The following is a 20383-nucleotide window of genomic DNA, read 5'->3' as shown; positions in this document are numbered from 1 at the left end:
GGTTGCAATGGTCATTGAATCTTCAGTTACTTGCCATTTTTGCGACAAGATGGCACAGCAGAGTGGCGCGCTGCTCGGACACCTCTACAGCCTGCAGGCGTTGACCGACAGTTCATAAGCAGCGTCGCTGAGGCGCTTGCATTTAGTTTGCAGGCTGGGATTGCTGGAGCACTCTGCGGGCGAAGGCCAGCGTTCCACCCAGGTGTCCTTTCCTAACATGTAGACGAATCTGACAGACAAGGGGCAAAAAGGTTAGGATGCATCTCTCATGGCTGTTTCATTATTTCAACAATATCCCTGTTGTAACTCCCCATTAGCCCTGCGATTGATTATAAGTAAGGTTTCCTTCTTTTGACAGGAAAACAAAAAATAAAGCAGCACTTTTTAAGTCAAATTTTGTACTTAGGAAGGCTGTTATGTTTTCTCAAACCCATTTGTTCTGTTCAGTTTCCACCTCTTGTGAACTGCAACCCTTGTGCAAGCATCCCACTTATTCTGCTTTGGTAGCTTTTATAGATGGCAGCTGGAAAAGATTAATAATAATAATTATAATAAAAAATCTAGGCTGCACGGTGGCGCAGCAGGTAGAGCGCGTGCCTCACAGCAAGAAGGTCGCAGGTTCGATTCCCGGGTCAGGCCTTTCTGTGTGAAGTTTGCATGTTCTTCCCGTGCATGCGTGGGTTCTCCCCGGGTACTCCGGCTTCCTCCCACAGACCAAAAACATGCTCATTAGGCTAATTGGTGACTCTAAATTGCCCCTAGGTGTGAGTGTGAGTGTGAATGGTGTGTGTATGTGCCCTGCAATCGGCTGGCGACCGGTCCAGGGTGTACCCCGCCTCTCGCCCGTTGACAGCCGAGATAGGCTCCGGCCCCCCCGCGACCCCGAAAGGGATAAGCGGCATAGAAAATGGATGGATGGATAATAATAAATCTGACTGAAGGTAAAGACTAAAAACTCCTCCATGTATAGTTAGAACCTAAAACTGTCTGTCGTACTGCCAGTAAACCTGAACTCCCAGCTCGCCAGAAGTTTTTTTTTAAGTATTTATTCTCTTCTTACTTGTTGGTGTCACTGTCAATGTTCCACTGGTCCTCTTTCGGGCCGATGATGAGGTACTGGGAGTCCTGCGTCAGGTTGAGTCCATCTCTGCAGCCTCCATGAGACATGAAAAACCTCTTCTGGCCCACTTCAACTCCATCCTCCACACCTGGATGGTAAGGAAACAGAATATGTAAAGCTGCAGCAGAGCCTCAGATTGTGAATACGGGTCCATCTGATCAGTCATTTTGATTACACGCTGGTCTTTGCATCGCATAACGGGGGTTTAGGAAAGCAGATAACCACAAAAGACACACAGCCGCTGCACTGACTCACCCAGCTTGATAACTTGTGTGATCTCCATCTCGTATTTGTCGTAATAGCTCTGGCTAACACTCAGCACCTTCACCTGGAAAACTGAAGCAAGAGAAAAAAGGTGTTATTTTGCCCTGTTCATAATTAGGCCTGTGGCGATGACTGATGTGTTGATGTTGTCTTAACGTTTCTGCCGTGCTGACCGCTCTTCTATCGCCACAGAGGGGTCAAACCTTTTGCATGCATAAGAAATAATGCATATGCAAACTGCAGCAAACATTACTAAAACTGTATTATGAATGGGCATGTTGGTGTGTCTATATCGTAATTAAGAGGAATGACTCGAAGGACCACCACCAAGGATAATAATCCACTCTTCTGCTCAATCTCGCAATGTTAGCAAAAATGAAAAATAACTCTGTCTAGTGATTCTGAACTGCTCTTCTTTGGCCCACGCTTGACCATTTCACCAATCGGGCCTGTAGTTTTTCTGAAATCCTGCATACAAACAGACAAACAACCAAGACTGAAAACATAGCCTCCTTGGTGGAGGTTATAAAAAAAAAATATTAGTAATCCTGCTAACAGCAGATAAATTAATTATTACACATCACATATACAGTTTCCCCCATTTCATTTGATATCTGCTAGTAGAGATTTCTTCTAAATGCAGCCTCTAAATTGCTCAATAGCTGTTATAGTGTTAACAGTTCTATAAAATACTGTGCTGCTGTGATCACTCAAGACAGCATCTTGAGTTTTGGCAGCTCACACTGGAATGATGTAAAAGCATTAAATCCAAGAGCAGTTCAGCCGTGTGCACGTGTGAGTGTGTGGTAACGCACCGTGGTGTAAAGACTTGCAGGCAAACGTCTCCCTTTCTTTGTTTGGGAAGTTTTCACTGTCGGTTTTGGAGACACAGCAGTCACCTGGAGGTCGAATAAAGAAATGAATATAAAATAGCAGACGCCATCAACGCACACATCCGCTGACACGTGCGCGGTTTACCCTGCGTGCAGCGGCAGACGTTGTCCCTGCAGATGTGACTGAGCCCCTCTTTGTCCTCGCTGGGAGTGTAGGTGCGACTGCATCTGTGATCTGTGACGAGAGCAGGGATATGACACCTGGCGCCATCACACTGAAAGCTTACAGTACAATAAATAAACGGGATATATTCTGTTTTGTTAGTATGTGTGGTGAGAGCCGAGTCTCAGGTCGGATTTTCATTGATGTTTCAGATGTTTTGGGAGTGAATTATTTCTATTATCATAAACGCTTGCAGTGGATCGTAACCCGCTGAGAGGCAGGAAGGTGGGACTGAGGGCCAGCCCACAATCACACTGTTGTATCAGTAGATATAAGTCTAAAATATCATAAAAAGGTCTGACAGAATTCTTTTGGTGACATGCTGAGCTCGGCAGTAATGTGACATCAGCTGCGATGGTCGGGATGTGCTCTCTACCTGGGTTGTAATACTCATAGACGGTAACTGAGGACGGCTGGAGGAGGCCAACTTTAAAGTTCTGCTGAAGCCTGAAAATCAGGATCTCTGGCTCTTTGTGAGACACCTGAAAGGAGGACAGAGGAGGAGGATTCAGCGCAACAGAGAAGAGCTCCATGAAGCTGACTGACCGAGATGTAAAATCAAAGACGTGAAGCAGCCAGTCAGACTCCCTCAGGTAAAAACAGGTAAGGTGGATCATTCTCTTCGGTGTGTTACCTTGAACAGGTGGATGATGAGAGAACCTCTGTCACTCAGGTTATCGACAATCTGGAAGTTATTGATGTAACGGTCCACTGAGTTTGACAGCTGGACAAACACACAGAATCAGAGTCACAAGTCATCATCGCTGATGAAACAGTTCAGAGACTTCGATATGAAGGGGATCGATTGGCATGTTGCTCCATATATCAAGATACCCCACATTTCCCCATTAAGATTTTTAATCAATTTAATTTACTTTAATCATTTTTATGCTGAAAATGTAAGGATTATATGAGGATAATCTTGACTGCTGTAAGACTGCAGATTTTCTTTCGCCCCAGCTGTAAAGGCTGATTACCATCTCCAGGTCTGAGTTCTCTGGGGTGAAGCCAGTGGGCAGACTTATATCCAGAACCACCATCCTGACGTCTGTGGGTCCTAAAGCCCTGTGGGATACAAAGAGAGCAGAGCTGAGGCTAAACCCGAGAGGATGTCAACAGAAAGAGAGCGTCCAGTTCACCATCTGCTGATCAGAACTACAGGGGACTATCAGACATGGTTGATAGAGGCAGCAGTCTAGCCAATCACTGATGAGATATGTCATCAATAACAAAAAATATTGTGCCTAAGAACATTTTAGTCCTTTTCTTCAAGTTGAATTAAAGTCAATTAAGACAATAACATTAACTCACCTGACTTTGATGGACATCTGGTAGGATTTTTCCACGTCTGCCGGAGGCTTTTCTGTTATGGCACAGAAACCAAGTTACACAAGAACATATGGTATTTTATTCTTGTCTTATTAATGGTAATGATGTCATAACAGGTTCATTAATGATAACTTTTCTGTGTTATGTCATGCCCCCATGTTGTTGTAATTGTGTTTTTGGTTATTTCTTTCTAACATATCAAAGAAATGGAACAATCCAAGAGAAATATAATCTTGTTGTGGCAAAGTGACTTCATTTGGCTTCCAGTAAGAGGACAGAGAGCAGCACTGAAAAGCAACACAGATATGACACGGAGTGAGAGCTACCGCTGGATTCTTCAATGCTGACGTTGAGCTCAAAGTCTTTGCAGGGCATCTTCTCATCAACCTCATGCAGCTGGTTGTAATAGGTCACGACCTTGAGTCAAAGTTCAAGTCGCAGAATGGGACACCACGTGTAAAACAAAAGAGAGACACACAAGAAACAAAACAGTCAAAAAAAAAAGATTCATATACCGTAATTTCTGGACTATAAGCCGCTACTTTTTTCACACGCTTTGAACCCTGCGGCTTAAACAACGAAGCAGCTAATCTATAGATTTTTACGGGCTAACGGCCTCCAGGGGGCACTCTAGCTAGAAACACAAGAGCAAGACAGACGGGATAATGCACCGAGGAAGACGCTAGTTTGATTGTGTTTTCTGGTAGGCTAACAGGCTACGGCTGCTAGGCTGGTTATGTTTTTTGACCAACCGTGTTACTGCACGTTTACTGTCGTTTTACTGCTGTGTTACTGCACTTTTACAGTCGTTTTACTGCCGTGTTACTGCTCTTTTACTGTCGTTTTACTGCCGTGTTAATGCACTTTTACTGTCGTTTTACTGCCGTGTTACTGCCGTGTTACAGAAACTGGAAAAAACATTTATTTTATTTTAAATATCTCATGTTACAATGCGGGCACCTGCGGCTTATAGACAAATGCGGCCTATATATGTACACATATTTTTTCTTTCTAAATTTAGTTGGTGCGGCTTATATTCAGTATAGTCTGGAAATGACGGTATGTATAAAAAAAATGAAGCATTTTGAAAGAAAATGAATGGATTTCACACATTTCACTGTGTTATAAAAGCACTGATTCCATTCGTATATAAAGTATGTATATAAAAAAATGTGATGGTACCTCCAGTATTCCCTGTCCATTCCCTCGGGCCTCCACCACCAAACTAAGATCAGCAGGTAACTACGGACCATAAGCACCAGAGAAGAAGATATTTTTGGTCATCTGAAAAAAATGCATCAACAATCCACTCCCAAAACATCCTCCAAGCTCCCTGAAGTTTAGAAAACTCAGCTGTGAGCTGTGCTGATTTTCTGAACATCGAGCGGGAGACACGATCCACTCCCACCGTCTCCTGCATTCACGTCTCTCACCCTGGAGGAGCGTGCAGCATAGGCGGTGTCGGGGTCGAAATGGTAGCGGATTTCTTTGCGTCCTGTAATCCTGACGTCCACATCCAGACTGAGGTCATCAGGAGGAGGTTTGTTAATCAGGTACTCCGACAGCGCCTGGAGCACCACCATGGTGGACTGGGAGAAGACAGGAGCAAAGCAGAGACTGTAGGACATTTTTTCACTGTACTTTGGGGTAATTTCTTCTTTTTGCCTCACTGTAACTACTCATTTCATCAGAGCTGTTTGTCCTATTTAACTGGTGACTCTTTTTTTTAGCTTAACAAGACTTTTACAGCAAGAAATAGGACAGAAACCATGTAGTGACTATTTGCTGTATGGCAATTTTTACCAATTTAGCTAATACATGAAACATTTTCAAAAAGTTTATCCTGAGTGAAATATTGTGGCTTCAAATCTGAGATACTTTCAGAAATTCTGTTGGTATCACAGGTTCTGTGATTCTGCGTCTGCAGTTGAAAGGCCCAAAAGTGTTATACTGACAGGTGTTTCTTTTATTTTGTCCACCTCATTCATATCAATGAGCTTCATCTGAGCAGTCCGAATGGACTCGAATAAACTTCCGCTTTACCAGAGCCGTAACAGTGAGTCAAGACAAGTCAGACCTGGTTGGATTTGCAGAGTTCAGCTCAGCTACCAGCCTCGCCCTGCTGTTACCTGAGTGGAGCCGAAGCCTCCTCCTCTCCTCCGCTGGTTGTTCAGCCATTTAAAAGGCAAAGCAGCTTCCTGCATGCGTCCCAGCTTGACCAGAGCCAGCAGGGCATAGCCGGTGGCCTCCAGCGTGAACAGGGTGTTGTGACGGTCGGGCCAGTGGTTGCGTCCTGGAGGACAGAGAGGAGGGGTGTAATTCACCTAATGGTGCTCAGTTTACTGTCAAATGTTTGCGTGAGTGTTGCATTTACTCTGAATAAGAGTGTCTGATAGGCCTGAACTGTACACTGACTGCATGAGGTGGAAACCAGAGGGAAGAGGAGGGTATAGAACAGTAAGAAGTCAGACTGAAGCAGCGTTAAAGGGACCATGAGTCACTTGGCAGGTAAGATTCTCTGAACTGTACAAATGCCACACCTGGACCTGCAGCTCCCAGCAAAACCTGTGTGGGATTGAAGGGATGAGCTTTCCCCAGCAGAGCCAGCGCATACGAGGCGATGGCCACGGTGTACGGTCTCCTGCCCTGCGTCACCAGAGCTCTCTTCAGGTAATCAGCTGTCAGCCGGGTAACAACCTACAGCAGACACACGCTTTAAGTACAACTACTGACGACACCACCGATGGAAAAGCAGTGAAATACACCTGCTTGGCACAAGCTCATTTCGCTGTTGGGACTCACCTTCATGTTCACGTTTGAGTCATTGCAGGTAATCCCGGCCTGCTTGGCCTCAGAGAGCGCTATGAGGACGAAGGCTGTCAGGGTTATCTGGGGGTCGTCGCCACGCATACCGCCCTGGAGACACACATGCAGACGTGCTGTTATATTACTTTGATATTCATTCAATTCAATTTAAGTGAATTTACTTTACTGTCTCACGGTCATGGTGGTGCTGTAAACTGGGTTGTCCTCTCTGAAGCCCTTTATCCCCAGGCGTTTGTTCTTCACCAGGTAGAGCAGAGGGTCACACACTTGGTGCTCGCTGACGCCAATGATGGAGTGAGCCATGGAGAAAACTTTCACCACGTACGCTGTGATCCTGACATTCAGATGCACTGTGATCAGCCTTTGGTCTCTTTAAAACCAAACCTCTAACATAATGAGGAATATGTAAAATGTGACATTGTGACAGTACCATGTACTTGCACCTTCCCTCCTGTAGGGGGGGTAAGAGCCATCACTCCTCCTGTATGCCAGCTGGTTCTCATAGCCTGAAGACACAAAATAGCACTGAAGAATTTAAAGATGGGATGTGAGGGAGATCTTCACTCATTCATCATGAAAGCAAAGCCTATTCTAAAATCATCCCTTCATTCATCATCCATCTAGCTCACTAGCCATCCATCTGTCATCCATCTGTCCACCCGGGCTGCAGTTCATCCATCAACCACTCACCCATCTGTCCATATGTCCAACTGTGTTTCCATTCATCCATTGCTGTATCGTCCAACTACATATCAGCTGATTCATGTATCCATCCATGCATCTAAATAGGCATTTGGCCATCTGTGCATCCATCCATCATCCATCTATACACCCATCCATCTGTCAATATATCCATCCATCCATCCATCCATCCATCCATCCATCCATCCATCCATCCATCCATCCATCCATCCAACCAACTATACATTTGTCATCCACCCGTCCAGCTAGCAATTCATCCAAGCTGATTCATGTATCCATTCATGTATCCAATGAGCCATTTGGCCATCTGTGCATCCATCCACCTATCAGCATATCCATCCATCCATCCATCCATCCATTCATCCATCCATCCATCCATCCATCCATCCATCCATCCATCCATCCATCTATATATATATGTTGGATCCATCCCTCCGACAATCCACGTGTATATCCATCCATCCCACACACACTTAGATCATTCCATCCACAATTCACCCACATACGCACTGACACACATATATGAGCAAATCTAAAAAATCAGCAGAATTCTTTCAACCATCGATCCATCCACGTTCAACACATACAGCAGTCCATCCAACCTATCTGTTTTTGGATATCCTTCATCTTCTCATTCATCCATTCATCCATGTGATCTTTCCTTCTCTCTCACCTCTCCTGATGTATCGGAGGGCCTCAGCCTTACGCTGCACCCCTACACTCTCCCAGGTGCCGGTTCGCTCCAGGTAGAGGGTGGCGATGAGTGGCAGCGTGATGGTGGCCAAGTTCTGCTCCACGCAGCCGCCGGGCATCCGGATGAGAGAGGCCAGAGAGTCCTCGCTGATGGAGTTATCAATGCTGTCTGCCAACACATTACCTGGAGGGGAGAGGAGGAGTCAGTCCACTCTCCCTCCTTCATTATTCATCCTTATCACTGCTCTGTTAGGGACTGACCTCTGACATTGATGAATGTCTCTGGCTGAGAGTTCGGCACAACAGACTCCAACTGGATCTTCCCCACAAAAACCGTCTGCTTTCCTGTGGTGGACCAAACAGATCCAGAAAGTTCAACTTCATAACATAAGCCTTAAAAGTGAAAAAAGTTAACGCCTGCTGTGTCTGTATATTTATTGAGCCGTGAACTTGTGTGGAAAACCTCTCATTAAAAATGAATTATCTCAAAACTGGAGCATTCAAAAATATGCATCACCTTTGCTGGAGCATCACAGAAGTCTATCCTTTCTCTAGCATTGAATAATAGCATTTACTGTTTTTTCAATGAATTGAAGAAACAATGAAAAAAATTTAAAAACATGCACATGTCAGAGCCCAACAGGACTGGTGCTGGAAACATCTGGCAGAGTTGAAACAAGTAATCCAAGTAACTCCTGTTAGAGGGATTTTAATGCTGTTTAAACCCTTCAAACAGGAGCTAATCAACCCAATCAACACTGTGCATGAACCCAAACTCATTGCAAATTAAATCAAAAACCAAATTAACAGAAATGAATATTTATTTCAGGTCATAATAGATCAACAGTACAGTGAAAGAGAGAAATGAGCTTTGATTTGTCAATTTTGTGTCCACGACAGAACACCAGAATTAGAGGCTGAACCATCTCATAAATGTGGAATATCAGCGTGATCTTCTTACCTCCCTCTGCGGACGGGTTTAACACAGCACTCCAGACTTCAGTCTTCTGCACTCCGTCCATCTGATTGAGTTGAGAAAAGCGCATCTTAGAATCCAGAATATCAACTTTCCTGTTTCAGTGGCTGAGACTGTTTTTAGAAGAGCAAAGAAATGTGACGATGCTGCCATGACATCGTCATCACGGGTGACTCACCACCACCCGTAGAAATTTCTGGATGCGGTCTCCTCCCATCAAGTCTCTGCCGACCACCATCACCTCCAGAGGGAGTTTCCCCACAGCCAGCGGAACGATGGTGTAAGGCACCGCAATGGAAGAGCCAGCCGGCAGCGTCACTTCCTGTGTGTGTTTGTCCTTGAAGGCAACGCTGCAGATGTCCTCTGTCTTCATCAGCACCACCCTCACCTGAACGGAGACCAGTCACAGCACAGTCACAAATGCTCAAGATTTATTTAATTATGGCGGCATGGCAGTGTTACTGCTGTTCATCACTTGATCACTTTGGTCTACATTAACATAGCTCAACAACTATTTGATGCATTAGATGGCACAAGCATTCATGGTTCCCCGAGGATGAACTGTAATAACTTTGGTGATTCACAGCTTTTCTTGATAAACATCAGCATGTTAGCATTACCACTGTGAGCATTTTAGCATGCTGACACTAGCATTTAGCTAGCTAGTACAGCCTCATAGAACGAACATGGCTGCTATTACTGGAAAGAGAGATTTTTTTAAATTTTATCTAACAGGTTATTCCTGTTGTAGAATATGAATTCTAAATTTTACTAAATTCCCCGGCAGAATAAGAAGGAGGTGATTGCGCAGTTTCGAGGTGATTTCCTTACATGCAGGTCGTCGTAGCCGTAGTTGTGGATGACGGCTTTAATCTCGACCTGTTCGTTCCTCGCCACTGAATACGGCAGCTTCAGGTCCACGAAGAACTGCTTCCACGCTTTGACGTTGTAAGGCTCGGCCACACAGAAACCTACAGACATTCAGAAGCACACCAGTGAAGCGTCTCCTGCACATGTATGAATGCATATTAGTATATGTTGTAGTCCCTTTTGGACAGTTTGGTCAGCCATTGCTTTTTCAGCCAACTGTAGAGTTAAGAACTAGGTTTGCTGCTTTTGCAGTCAAATTTGTATGTGCACACATACTTGGCCAATAAAGCCAATTCTCATTCTGATAATGTGATCCATTTTATTTGCACCTTGACGACCACCTCACTCTCCTCTTCCTCCTCATACCTGTGTGAGGTGAAGAACTGATGGCCAGAAGTCCCCACTCTGTGATGCTGTCAGGTAACGGATTATCCACATTCTTAGATGCCAGCCTGTTGATCAGAGTAGTGTGTTGTCACCAGCAGTATATTTACTGCATGAAAGTGAAATTAAGGCCTGAGATTTAAACACATTGTATTTTTTTGCATCATACTACAGTGTCCTCAGCTAACTTGTAAATCATTAACTGGGTGATAAACAATAACAGAAACGTTGCAAGCTTTGGAAGATTGATGTGTTTCACAATGCAAACGAGGACACAGCGCGCGCACACACAAGCTGCAGTACAGGACAGAGTAACAGAGATCAGTGCTTGTGTAATGTGTGTCAGTATTGTTGATTCTGAGCTGTTTACTCAGCTTTTATCACTGACCAAACAAAACGTGATGCAATGCGGGGAGTTCACAGCGTTTCATGCTTTGTCTCACATGATGAAACAGAGTCACAAGCTTTGGATCGTCCCTGATCTACTCCTTAGGCCTGTTATGCTAACTGTCACTGGCTGGATTTGGTCTTTTTGGGGACCCATTTACTGGTCCATTCCAGCATTTTCAAAGCTGTGCGAATAGGCGCAACCAGGTGCGACATTTGGACACCACCACTGCTGCATGCCAGGATCTTAAAACTGCACATACAGAGACAACATACTGTGTTCTTATTGCCTCACTTAAGCTCTGTGTCACCTTTATGGGATGTTTACTGTCTTGTTCCTGCAGAGATGAATCATGGACTCAAACAAAGTGAGTCACACACTCCCAGACTTCACTGCAGTCACAGCTCAGGTCTTCTCTCCGACAGCCGTATTCACTCTAATCTTACACTCACCCGTCTCTGTCTACCTGGCTGGGCAGGTTAATATCCATCCACAGCCAGGACTCGTAGAACTTGGATCGCAGATACACGTCAGTCTCATCCAGGTACTCCCACTCTTCCTCCTCCTCCTCCTCATCCTCGTCCTCCTCGTCCTCCTCGCCCAATGCCACTGCGACAGGCGCATATTCTTCTTCTTCTGCCATTCGGTTTGCGTTTGTATAGATCTTCGAATCCATAGCGGTGACTCTTGCTCCATGCTCACGAGCCCAGTCTATGTGAACAAATTGACATATGATCAGCAGGTCTTGACCTCTCATTAAATATCTCTAAAATATTAATCTTGAAGCTGTTAATGTCTCCGTGCCCACACTCAACAAATTCCTGCACAATGTAAGGTGCCCTGTGGAGTCATGACAAAAACACCTGCAAAACTAATGACATGAGAGAACCAATGAGAACCAGCACTTACTGAATCTATGTGGGGAGAGCAATATCTTATGTCTATCCACTGGACTAAACCCGTGGCGTGGAAGAGTTGGCACGGGTGGAGTGGAGGTGGTGGGGGGAGCTGTGGTCATAGGTGGTTGGGTGGTGGGAATCTCGGTGTCAAATACTTGGTTCTTGTAAGTGGCGCAGCAGTAGCGGAAAGCCCGGATGCACTCCCAGCCCTCTGTGATGTAGAGGGAGCGTCTCGTACAGGAGTACGGCATGAGGATCTCCCTGAGCCCGTCCTTACAGCACCGACGCTGGAGCTTCTCCTTGTAGTGGCTCTCTGGAGGCACAACGGGGGACGAGAGGGAACCAGCACAGTCGTCAATACTAACAATACTTTTTCATTTCAACAATTAATGACATGACAATGAAATGTGTTGCTGTCGGTGTGTAACCCAATTATCGCCAAACTCCCCAGCTTTAAGCAACTTTTTAGCTTTTTAGCCTCAGCTCCACCCATACTCCACCTCTTTTCCCATTTTAAGATTAGCTGGGAGTTTGATGGAGTCAGCTGGAGCCGCTGACACGGAGCTTCGCAATGTCTCCTCAGGAGCCACAGAGGCCACGTCCATGTTTTATACAGTCTACGGTGGAGAACTAACCAGAGCTTAAAAGAGAGTGAAAGCTGAACTAGCATTCATCAGGTAGACAAAACACAACTCTGCTGTCTGCTGGATCACTCTTAGGCAATAACAACTTCCGAATTTTGGTGCAGTTCTTCTACAAGATGCTAATAATGCAATTAATTCAGCTTTAAGGTGAGAAATTTCAAGGCACAGGGGAGGACAAGCAGGGAACTAAGCTTTCCCTCAGACCTGCACCCAGCTAAACAAACCGTTGGCGGGTAGAGGACACTCACCCAGCTGGGCTTTACGCTGCAACAGTTCAGCAGAGCGCCTCCTTCTGGCTGGGCCTGGACACTGCAGGGCTGCGGAGAGGAGACAAACATCTTTAACCTTGATGTACAATCATTTTGCTTATCATTATTTATCTCTTTTACAAATTAACATTATGCATATTGGTCCAAAAATAATGACATTATATCAGACTTCAGTGTGACTTAGCGTTCGCCACAGAGGCTTTGGGTCCTGCACTCTTTATTATTGGCTTCTTGTAATGTGAATTTGTTGTGAATCTCACTAACCACATCTGACAGCTTTAGCTCATTATGGGCTTAAAGTGACATACAGCATCAGACACAGGCTGACTTATTTAGAGACTATATCCAACCATAGTATCTCCAGTATTGCTTCACTTTGAGCAAACACGCAGCGCAAACATGGCTGCCAGCGGCCTCAAACGCAAACAGTGATTCAAACAACTGACACAGTTACCTTTTATCAGCTATAGTACTACAGGGGAAAATTGAGGTACTTCACTTGAGTATTTTAATTTTATGCTACTTCTTACTATTTCTACTCCAGTACATCTCAGAGGGAAATATTGTACTTAATAACATTTCATTTGACTTTAGTTACTAGTTACTTGCAGATGGAGGATTTAAAAACTTCTGAGTAGATGAAATATAATGCATTGTTATGCAGTAAATTAAACCAGCCAACAGTACAAAGAAATGAATAAAATGATGCTACAACATCACAACATTACATTACAATGCAACTTACATGTTCCTGCATTAATGAGAAGAATTTAATTTATAAATGCAATAATGTAACAACTCAAGAGCCCATTTTGGTTGAAACTGAGTGCTTCTTATTTTACTTTTTATTGATTTATGCTTATTTTATTTGATCAATTTTGTACTTTAAGTACATTTTCTTGATTATACTTACATACTTTTACTTGGGTAAGTGTTTTTAAATCGTGGGATTAGAACTGCTTTTTACAGCAACTGCTTTGTGAATTTTAGAAATCATGTTTTTTTTTGTATTGTTTTCTTTATTGGTGTAATGATAACAGAATATTATTTTTAGAGTGAACAGTATCAGATGAAATGAGAAAGACTGGTAAACATTCACTCAACCACAACAATTTTCACTAAACAATAAAAACTACTACAATGATAAACAATTATTAGAACATCTGCTAGTTTGTGAAAAGGATTACTTCACGGCACATAAAGTAATCCTCAGTCTGAGGGTTGAAGCTGGAACGAGTCTCTTTCCTTCACTAGAAAAAGGCAACAATAGTATAATATATCAGAGTAACTCAAAGTCATGGGCCGAGCAGGCAGCTGCTGCGTGCTGCTCTTAGGTACCTTGTCTGATTTGGGTTTTGAAGCGGCCGTTGGAGGCGTAGAGCAATCCTGCGTCTGAGAACACCGCTGCAGCATCTCTGCCTCCCCCTCGAGTGCAGCCGATGTCTCCGTGCTCCACCACGCCCCAAATCTGTGGACGAGGTGGCATGAGGTTGTTGCAGTTCTGTTTCTGAGTTTCAGTATAACACTTTAAATGCAAAACACTCCTGATGCAGCATCGTGCAACAATAAAATGTTGGCTTGTGACACATGTATTCCATCATGGCACCTGAAAACTAACTTTAATAATTATTATACATACTTGTAAAGAATAGATTATATTGAAAACAAATTGAGCAAGTAAGATTTATACTGTCATCTGTTCCACGTGTACAAAATGTGTCACAAGGTGCAAAATGAAGAATTTGTCCTTCTTTCATATCATTGTGTCATTTTATTACATTGCTAGAAAAGTTACTCCACACCCTCAAATACACCCACCAACACACACCTTGCTCTGTGTAAGTCTGTCCTTTCTGAGCAGAAACACAGCGTTGTCCACAGCCACCAGGCTCACCTTCGCCCCCTGGTCACCTCTGACCTGAAACCTAAGGGTCTTTCCGGGTGCGTAGTCTCGATGTATGCCATCCGCCGGCCCGACTGTCAGCTGGAAGAGAGAGTGAACAAAAGTGCATCGACACAAGGATGAACAAAAACCTGAAGAGCAGAAAATAGTCATTTACTAGACTGGTACTGGCCACATTCAAAATAATGACGCAAACAAGCAAATAGGACATTATTCTACATCTTATTGTCAATACAAAACCCACAAAAAGGCCAAAAACCAACAACGTGTTAGTCCATCCCTCAGTTCACTCACTCCTGAGGCCAAACCCACTGGTTCCTACTGGAAACATAAACCTTTACAGCAGGCCACAGTTATATAGTTTCATATTTTAAATGGCTCCCAAAACAGCTGTAGTTTTTAGTAAACGTTACTTAAACAGCACTAAAGAGTTCATCTGTAAGGGACTATTTTCAGACGTGGATTAACACGCATTGGGCGCGCTGGTGAGTATTTGTGAGAACAGGACAGCGGATGTTAGATCGAGTCCAAACAAACTGCAGCGTGTGTGTTCATGGTCACACTGGAGCTCTTTATGGGGATATACAGAATACACAAGCAGTGAGTCGCTGAACTTTCTCAGCTACGGAACAAATTCTAGTGACTTCTGAGAGCCGATCTCACCCCTCCAGCACAGGAATCTACCACATCCACCCAGATGGAGTCCGACACCACCTCCTCGTGTCCCGCCCAGGGAATACTGTAGAAGGCCACGAAACGGAAGGACGGCATCATCTCTGGGGTGACCGTCAGCCCGATGCTGGTGAGCAGCTGACTGCTCACATCCATACGCTGAGCATCGATGATTTTGCCTTTATTCAGCACCTGAGAGAGTTTGAGCAGAAAGTCCTGATCAGCACGTCTTTGTCAGCCTGCTGGAAATGTGACGTGGAGTTCTTGTCTCACCAGGTAGGTGATGTGTTTGATGAATTTTCTGGTTGTCTGGTCTGCAGCAACAATGTTCAGCTTCAGGGACAGTCTGTCTCGTAGAGACACCCTGTTGGTCCCCGTGGAGATGTACAGGTAATTCTGCTTGCCCCGGTTAAAGGTGAGGTGTGGCTGAACAGTGATTTGTTGTTTGGCCTGCTGCTCTGGTCTCAGGTCAGCCTGGACGGTCTCAGCCTGGCAGACAAGATAAAAAAAAACAAAGTGAGGTTTGTGACAGTTTTGTCTCAGCAAGATAGATGTCCTGGTGTCCAAAGGCCTCATGGGTACACACACAGGAGAAAATGTTTATTTAAGCTACATACAACTGACCCACAAATACATGCAGTACATCAAACTGGGGCTACATCTGAGGATTATTTTTATGAAATGTCAGCGACAGGTGGGTGAAGCTCTGTGAGCTCAGGCGTGTGCAGTCGTGCTAACCGTGATGGTTTGCGGGCGCTGGTCACTGGGCATGTTGACGGTGGCTTGGGTGGTGCCGGTGGAGACGACCAGAGGCGTGTTCAGCAGATTCAACTTGACCAGGACGTTACGGGCCGGGGAGCCGTCATGGTGGCTCACCTGGATCTGAACAGGTTGGGGAAAAATGTTAACACAAGACACTGGGCAAAATAAATGAAGAGGAAATATGCATGTGTGGCAGACAGATCGTTGATGCAGAGGGTGGTCCGTACTGTGAAGTCGAAGGGCAGGCCTGGCTTGAAGTACTTTGACATGTCTTTGAAGGACATGACGTATGGAGACTCAACAATTTTAATGCCGGTCTTCTCTGCTTCAACCAAATCACTGCCTGCACAGGAGGAAAGACAGGGTCCATCAGCAGTGAAAAGAAATAAGTGTCTCACTTTCATGTCCCTAAATTTCTGGACTTGCTGCTGTTGTCAGTTATCTAATCCAAAAAAATGAACTTTTGCTTTGAAAACTTTTTCTAACTCATCACAGCTTTGTGAAGCAACCCACATTTCCCAAAAGCCGAGACAGAGGACAGACTGGATGACTCAGGTCTGTCCTCTGGACCAACGGGAAAAAACAAAGTGTTGTCTGATTACGACATCTTGAAGAGTTCGGTCTTACTGAGCTGTGGTACAAGGAACAAAGCAAACAATGAGCTCAGCAGGTGTGACGACATGCAGCATCAAACGCAGCCCACGTCACAGTTTGTTTGACATCATGTTTCCTGTGTCCTCTTTTTGTGGACACATTTTCTCAGTGACTATTTCCACTGACTGATTTCACTGATGGTAAAGAATTTGACTTCTTGCTCTTTTTCCTGCCGTGACGTTCTCACCTGAATTGGTGAGCACTGAGGCCTTGACATATATGGAGCTGCCCACCAGAGATCTGACGTTGGGATACGCCGTCTTGATCTCCTCCATGCTCAGTTTGACGACTCCTCCATCAAGCTGCGAGAGAACACAGAGAGGAATTTTCACAACCTTTGACAGAAACAAAAGCGATTAATAAAGAAATTATCAACCAATATTTAGAAATTCAGAAAACTCTTGGCTCAAAGTCCACTGACAAGCTTTTTATGGAGCTACAACAGGACCCCACGGTCTTCATGAGTGGAGTTTAATGGCAAAGTATTATGACGTCGCTCGCAAGTGCTGCAGGAAAATTTCATGGCAGCACCTGTAATGACAGTAACTGGTGAGTTTTGGGATGGAGCAGTGACTTACATCTGACAGCTGCTTCACTGAAGGCAACCTTATCATCTCTTGATTGATCTTCACTCCGAACACCACAAAGGCCGTCCCCTGGACCGGCTGCCCGTACAGGTACCTGAAACACGGTCACAACAGCCAGCGGGTTTTATTCAGCTGGACAGTGAGTGAATCTGGCTGAAGGATGCATGATGAATTAGAGCGGCATAACAAACGTGTGTGTGTGTGTGCGTGTGTGTGTGTGTGTGTGTGTGAGACCGACCTGGCCGAGATCTCCACTGCCAGTTCGCTGTCATCCAGGTTGAGGAAGGACTTCTTGGTCGTCAAGGTGACATTGAAGGCAGGAAGCACTGAAACACAACACATCATGAAGATATATCATGTAGCATTTCACAGCTGGAGAGCAGCAGTACGTCCAGAGGTTTTTGACTGGGGCGGCCCAACGGGAGCACTGACTTATGCAGGGGTGGCACGAGTAAAGTCGTCATGTAGAGCTGATGTAAGCTCGGTTTAGCTTCACCCACCGTATTTCTTCACCTCGAACTGGGAGGTGAACGTGTTCTGCTGCCAGTGGTCAAACTTTGCCGTCAGCGTCCACGTTCCTTCACTGCCACAGACATGCGGTCAGATCAGAGACAGCGTGTGAAACAGAGGAAAACATTCTGTTTTAAGACTGAGACTGTAGCCGTGCAAATGACAAATAAATGTTAGCATGTTAGCATGCTACATTTGGTTAAGCGTAAACATGGAATTTTGACCCAATTGTTGATAGTTTTTGAGAAATTTCACTAAAAATCACAAATTAAATGCTGACTGAGCTGCTGGTTCTAGGTGTTCTGGGTGATTCTGGATGAAAACATTGACTGAATAACACTCTTACCCTCCTCAACATATTATGCAAAGCCAGGAATTTACAATTTAGCGGTTAAAAAGGGTGAGAATGCTCAGCTAACGTCCCTCGAGTTCATCTGAAAGAGGAGTCAACTAAGCTGGTCTTACTTGACAATTTCAGAGAGCGGAAAAGTGTGTCCAAAGACGCCACCAACGGCTCTGATCCTGGAGATCTGTTTAACCACCACACCGTCTGGATTCTGAAACACACACGCAGGTCTTTTAAGCTAATACAACCTATAACTCAACAGGATGACAGAAAATCTATCAAAACCCATGAACCCATGAATAATCCCCTAATCGTTTACTTGTTTACCTGGATATCTACTGTGATGGATGTGTCAAAGGCCTTGAAGACCGGAGAGGACACGAAGGCTCTGAACCGAACTGGAGAAGGACAGAGAAAAGGACAAAGGGACTGAAAAACACTCACAGTTTTCATGATTCGTACATCAGTGTAATGTTATCATTACTACGACTACTTATACCATCTGGGTCAATACTCAATTCTGATTGGCTGCAGGCCATCCATTCATCCCTGATGATGGACAAACACTAAGTAGTTCAAGTGAAGCGGCCTTTTAATGAATGTGTAGCCTGGGACGCAGTCAAAGCCTCTGTTTACAATGTTAACCTGTTTGGAGAAGATGGCAACTTTCATTCATTCATTCATCAACGTCTTCAGCTCTCACCAGTGTCTCCGGGATTGTAGATGGGTTTGTCTGTCTGGATGAAGATGTATCCAGAGTGAAAAGACACCATCAGCTCCCTCTCCACAGAGTGTAAGTCCCCAAAGTTCACCTTCAGATACACAAACTTGTTCTTCTTCTCTTCGCGATTCAAACGGTCTGAGGGAAGCTGGGTGAGATTCAGACACAGGACGGCGTTTACGAAGCATCACGATGACAATGGGCCAATAGACGCCCTCGTTTATGATCCCAGCGAGTCACCTGTATAGTCTTGAGAGCGTGGAATCCATTTTCCACATTGAGTGTGACGGAGTCCTGGAGGAGCATGGTGGTCTTTCCAAAGTCCTGGATGGAGATGGAGACGGTGATGGGGTTGGACACATCGTCTGCCTCTAGGTAGATGTTCTCCGGGCTGTCTGTCCTCAGCAGGTCTGGAGCCAGCAGAGTGAACCTGTGGGAAAACAAAGGCCTCGCTCAGTACTGCCAGAAGTCCCTCTATTTCATCAGCACCACGAGTACTACTTCATAAACAGCTGACTCATGTACTACGCTACCCCAACCTCTACTGTAATAACAACAACAATCATAGAAAGCAATACTTTATTTCACACGTCCTTCAGTATCCTAATAATTTCCTAGAAATGGATCTGATATGAAACTGTAATTCCTTATGAAGTTTACAGGAAAGCTATATGTAATCTGGCACAAATTATAACAAAAATGGAGACAAAGTTGTCCAATTAAATCATATTAACCCATAACATAACTGGAAATGAGAGCATACAGTTTTAGATACATAGAGAACAAAGTTTCTTAATAATACATCAATATTTGCTTTAGCTGAAACATATCTCATCCTTCACTTAGTAGCGGTTTGACTGTTTTGTTAACGGCGGTAGGACGAGGCATACCTCGGCGTAGAACTGATGACAAACTTTTGTGGTCTGCAAATAAACAGAACAAGCATTTATTTCAGTCGTGGCACAGCACTGCCAGCTAAGGCAGAGATAAAGTATGTGGTATTTTAACATGGCAGCATAAGTCACATGGTACTCAGATTCAGTAACGCTTGAAAAGTCAGTGACACTCAGCTCATTTTTAATCAAATACAGTGTATGCCGTCATTTATCCCACAGCTGAGGAGACGAATACAAAGAAATAAAGAATTATTGTGAGTTTAAGAAGAATTCAGGATATTTTTGGGTGGGAAACACGATATATCTGAAAATTCAAAGTGAGATTTAAAGATGTTAGAAGATGGCAATTACAGCATCAACAATAAATCAGCATCACTGTCAGTCAAACTCTCGCTTGGACTGCTGCTCTTGGTTGTTTTAATTCACTTTTAATTGAGTCCACTGATGCACAGGCGAATTCAGCATATTTCATTGTTTACACTGAATTGCTGTTATTTCTCTATTACATCCAGCTTTGGTTACTTACGGATGGCGTTCCCAGAATCTGTCTATTGGCGCAAATCTGGGGAGCAGATTCAGAAAATCATGCCTTCAGCTGTCAGAAACTAAAGCTCACGACTGTGTATACGATCAACAGTGCACACACGCACACACACATACCTGTTGTGCCAGGGGGGTCTGTAAAGAACACAGCTGCATTAGTAAACAAAACATCACAGACATAAAGTGTCCTAACAGACAGCAGAAAGAGAAAAGTACCTTATCATGGCTTCAAACTGTCCATCAGAGTTGCAGAAAAGCACAAGAAATAAAATGTTGTGTAACGTCCAGCGGGCCATGTTGACTGACGGGAAGCCTCGGTGGACTGTGGCCACGGGAGAGACGGTCAGTGACTATATCAGACCGCAGAGC

At 44.5% G+C, this 20383-nt stretch overlaps 1 protein-coding gene across 1 annotated transcript; it reads right to left on the bottom strand.

Moving 5' to 3' along the window:
- Positions 1–12: 12 nt before the first annotated feature.
- On the bottom strand, positions 13–20310 carry LOC139350227 (venom factor-like). Its single transcript, XM_070991476.1, has 41 exons — positions 20231–20310; positions 18816–19005; positions 18558–18723; positions 18182–18252; positions 17974–18065; positions 17499–17581; positions 17237–17324; positions 16990–17092; positions 16599–16713; positions 15985–16100; positions 15734–15877; positions 15269–15484; positions 14987–15187; positions 14249–14404; positions 13759–13888; positions 12400–12468; positions 11518–11820; positions 11061–11319; positions 10203–10288; positions 9798–9937; positions 9145–9354; positions 8952–9012; positions 8252–8335; positions 7971–8174; positions 7026–7101; positions 6770–6929; positions 6572–6685; positions 6310–6466; positions 5899–6062; positions 5203–5358; positions 4952–5011; positions 4096–4186; positions 3752–3803; positions 3418–3505; positions 3075–3164; positions 2817–2922; positions 2363–2452; positions 2200–2283; positions 1376–1456; positions 1061–1208; positions 13–229 (listed from the first exon to the last, which is right to left on the bottom strand). Exons 1-41 carry the CDS (start codon positions 20308–20310, stop codon positions 85–87), a joined length of 5229 nt encoding a protein of 1742 aa, XP_070847577.1. The 3' UTR covers positions 13–84.
- Positions 20311–20383: the final 73 nt, after the last annotated feature.

This window comes from Chaetodon trifascialis, chromosome 2, assembly GCF_039877785.1.
Source record: "Chaetodon trifascialis isolate fChaTrf1 chromosome 2, fChaTrf1.hap1, whole genome shotgun sequence".
Taxonomy (NCBI): Eukaryota; Metazoa; Chordata; class Actinopteri; order Chaetodontiformes; family Chaetodontidae; genus Chaetodon; species Chaetodon trifascialis.
This window is presented reverse-complemented; position numbering and strand designations above follow the sequence as displayed.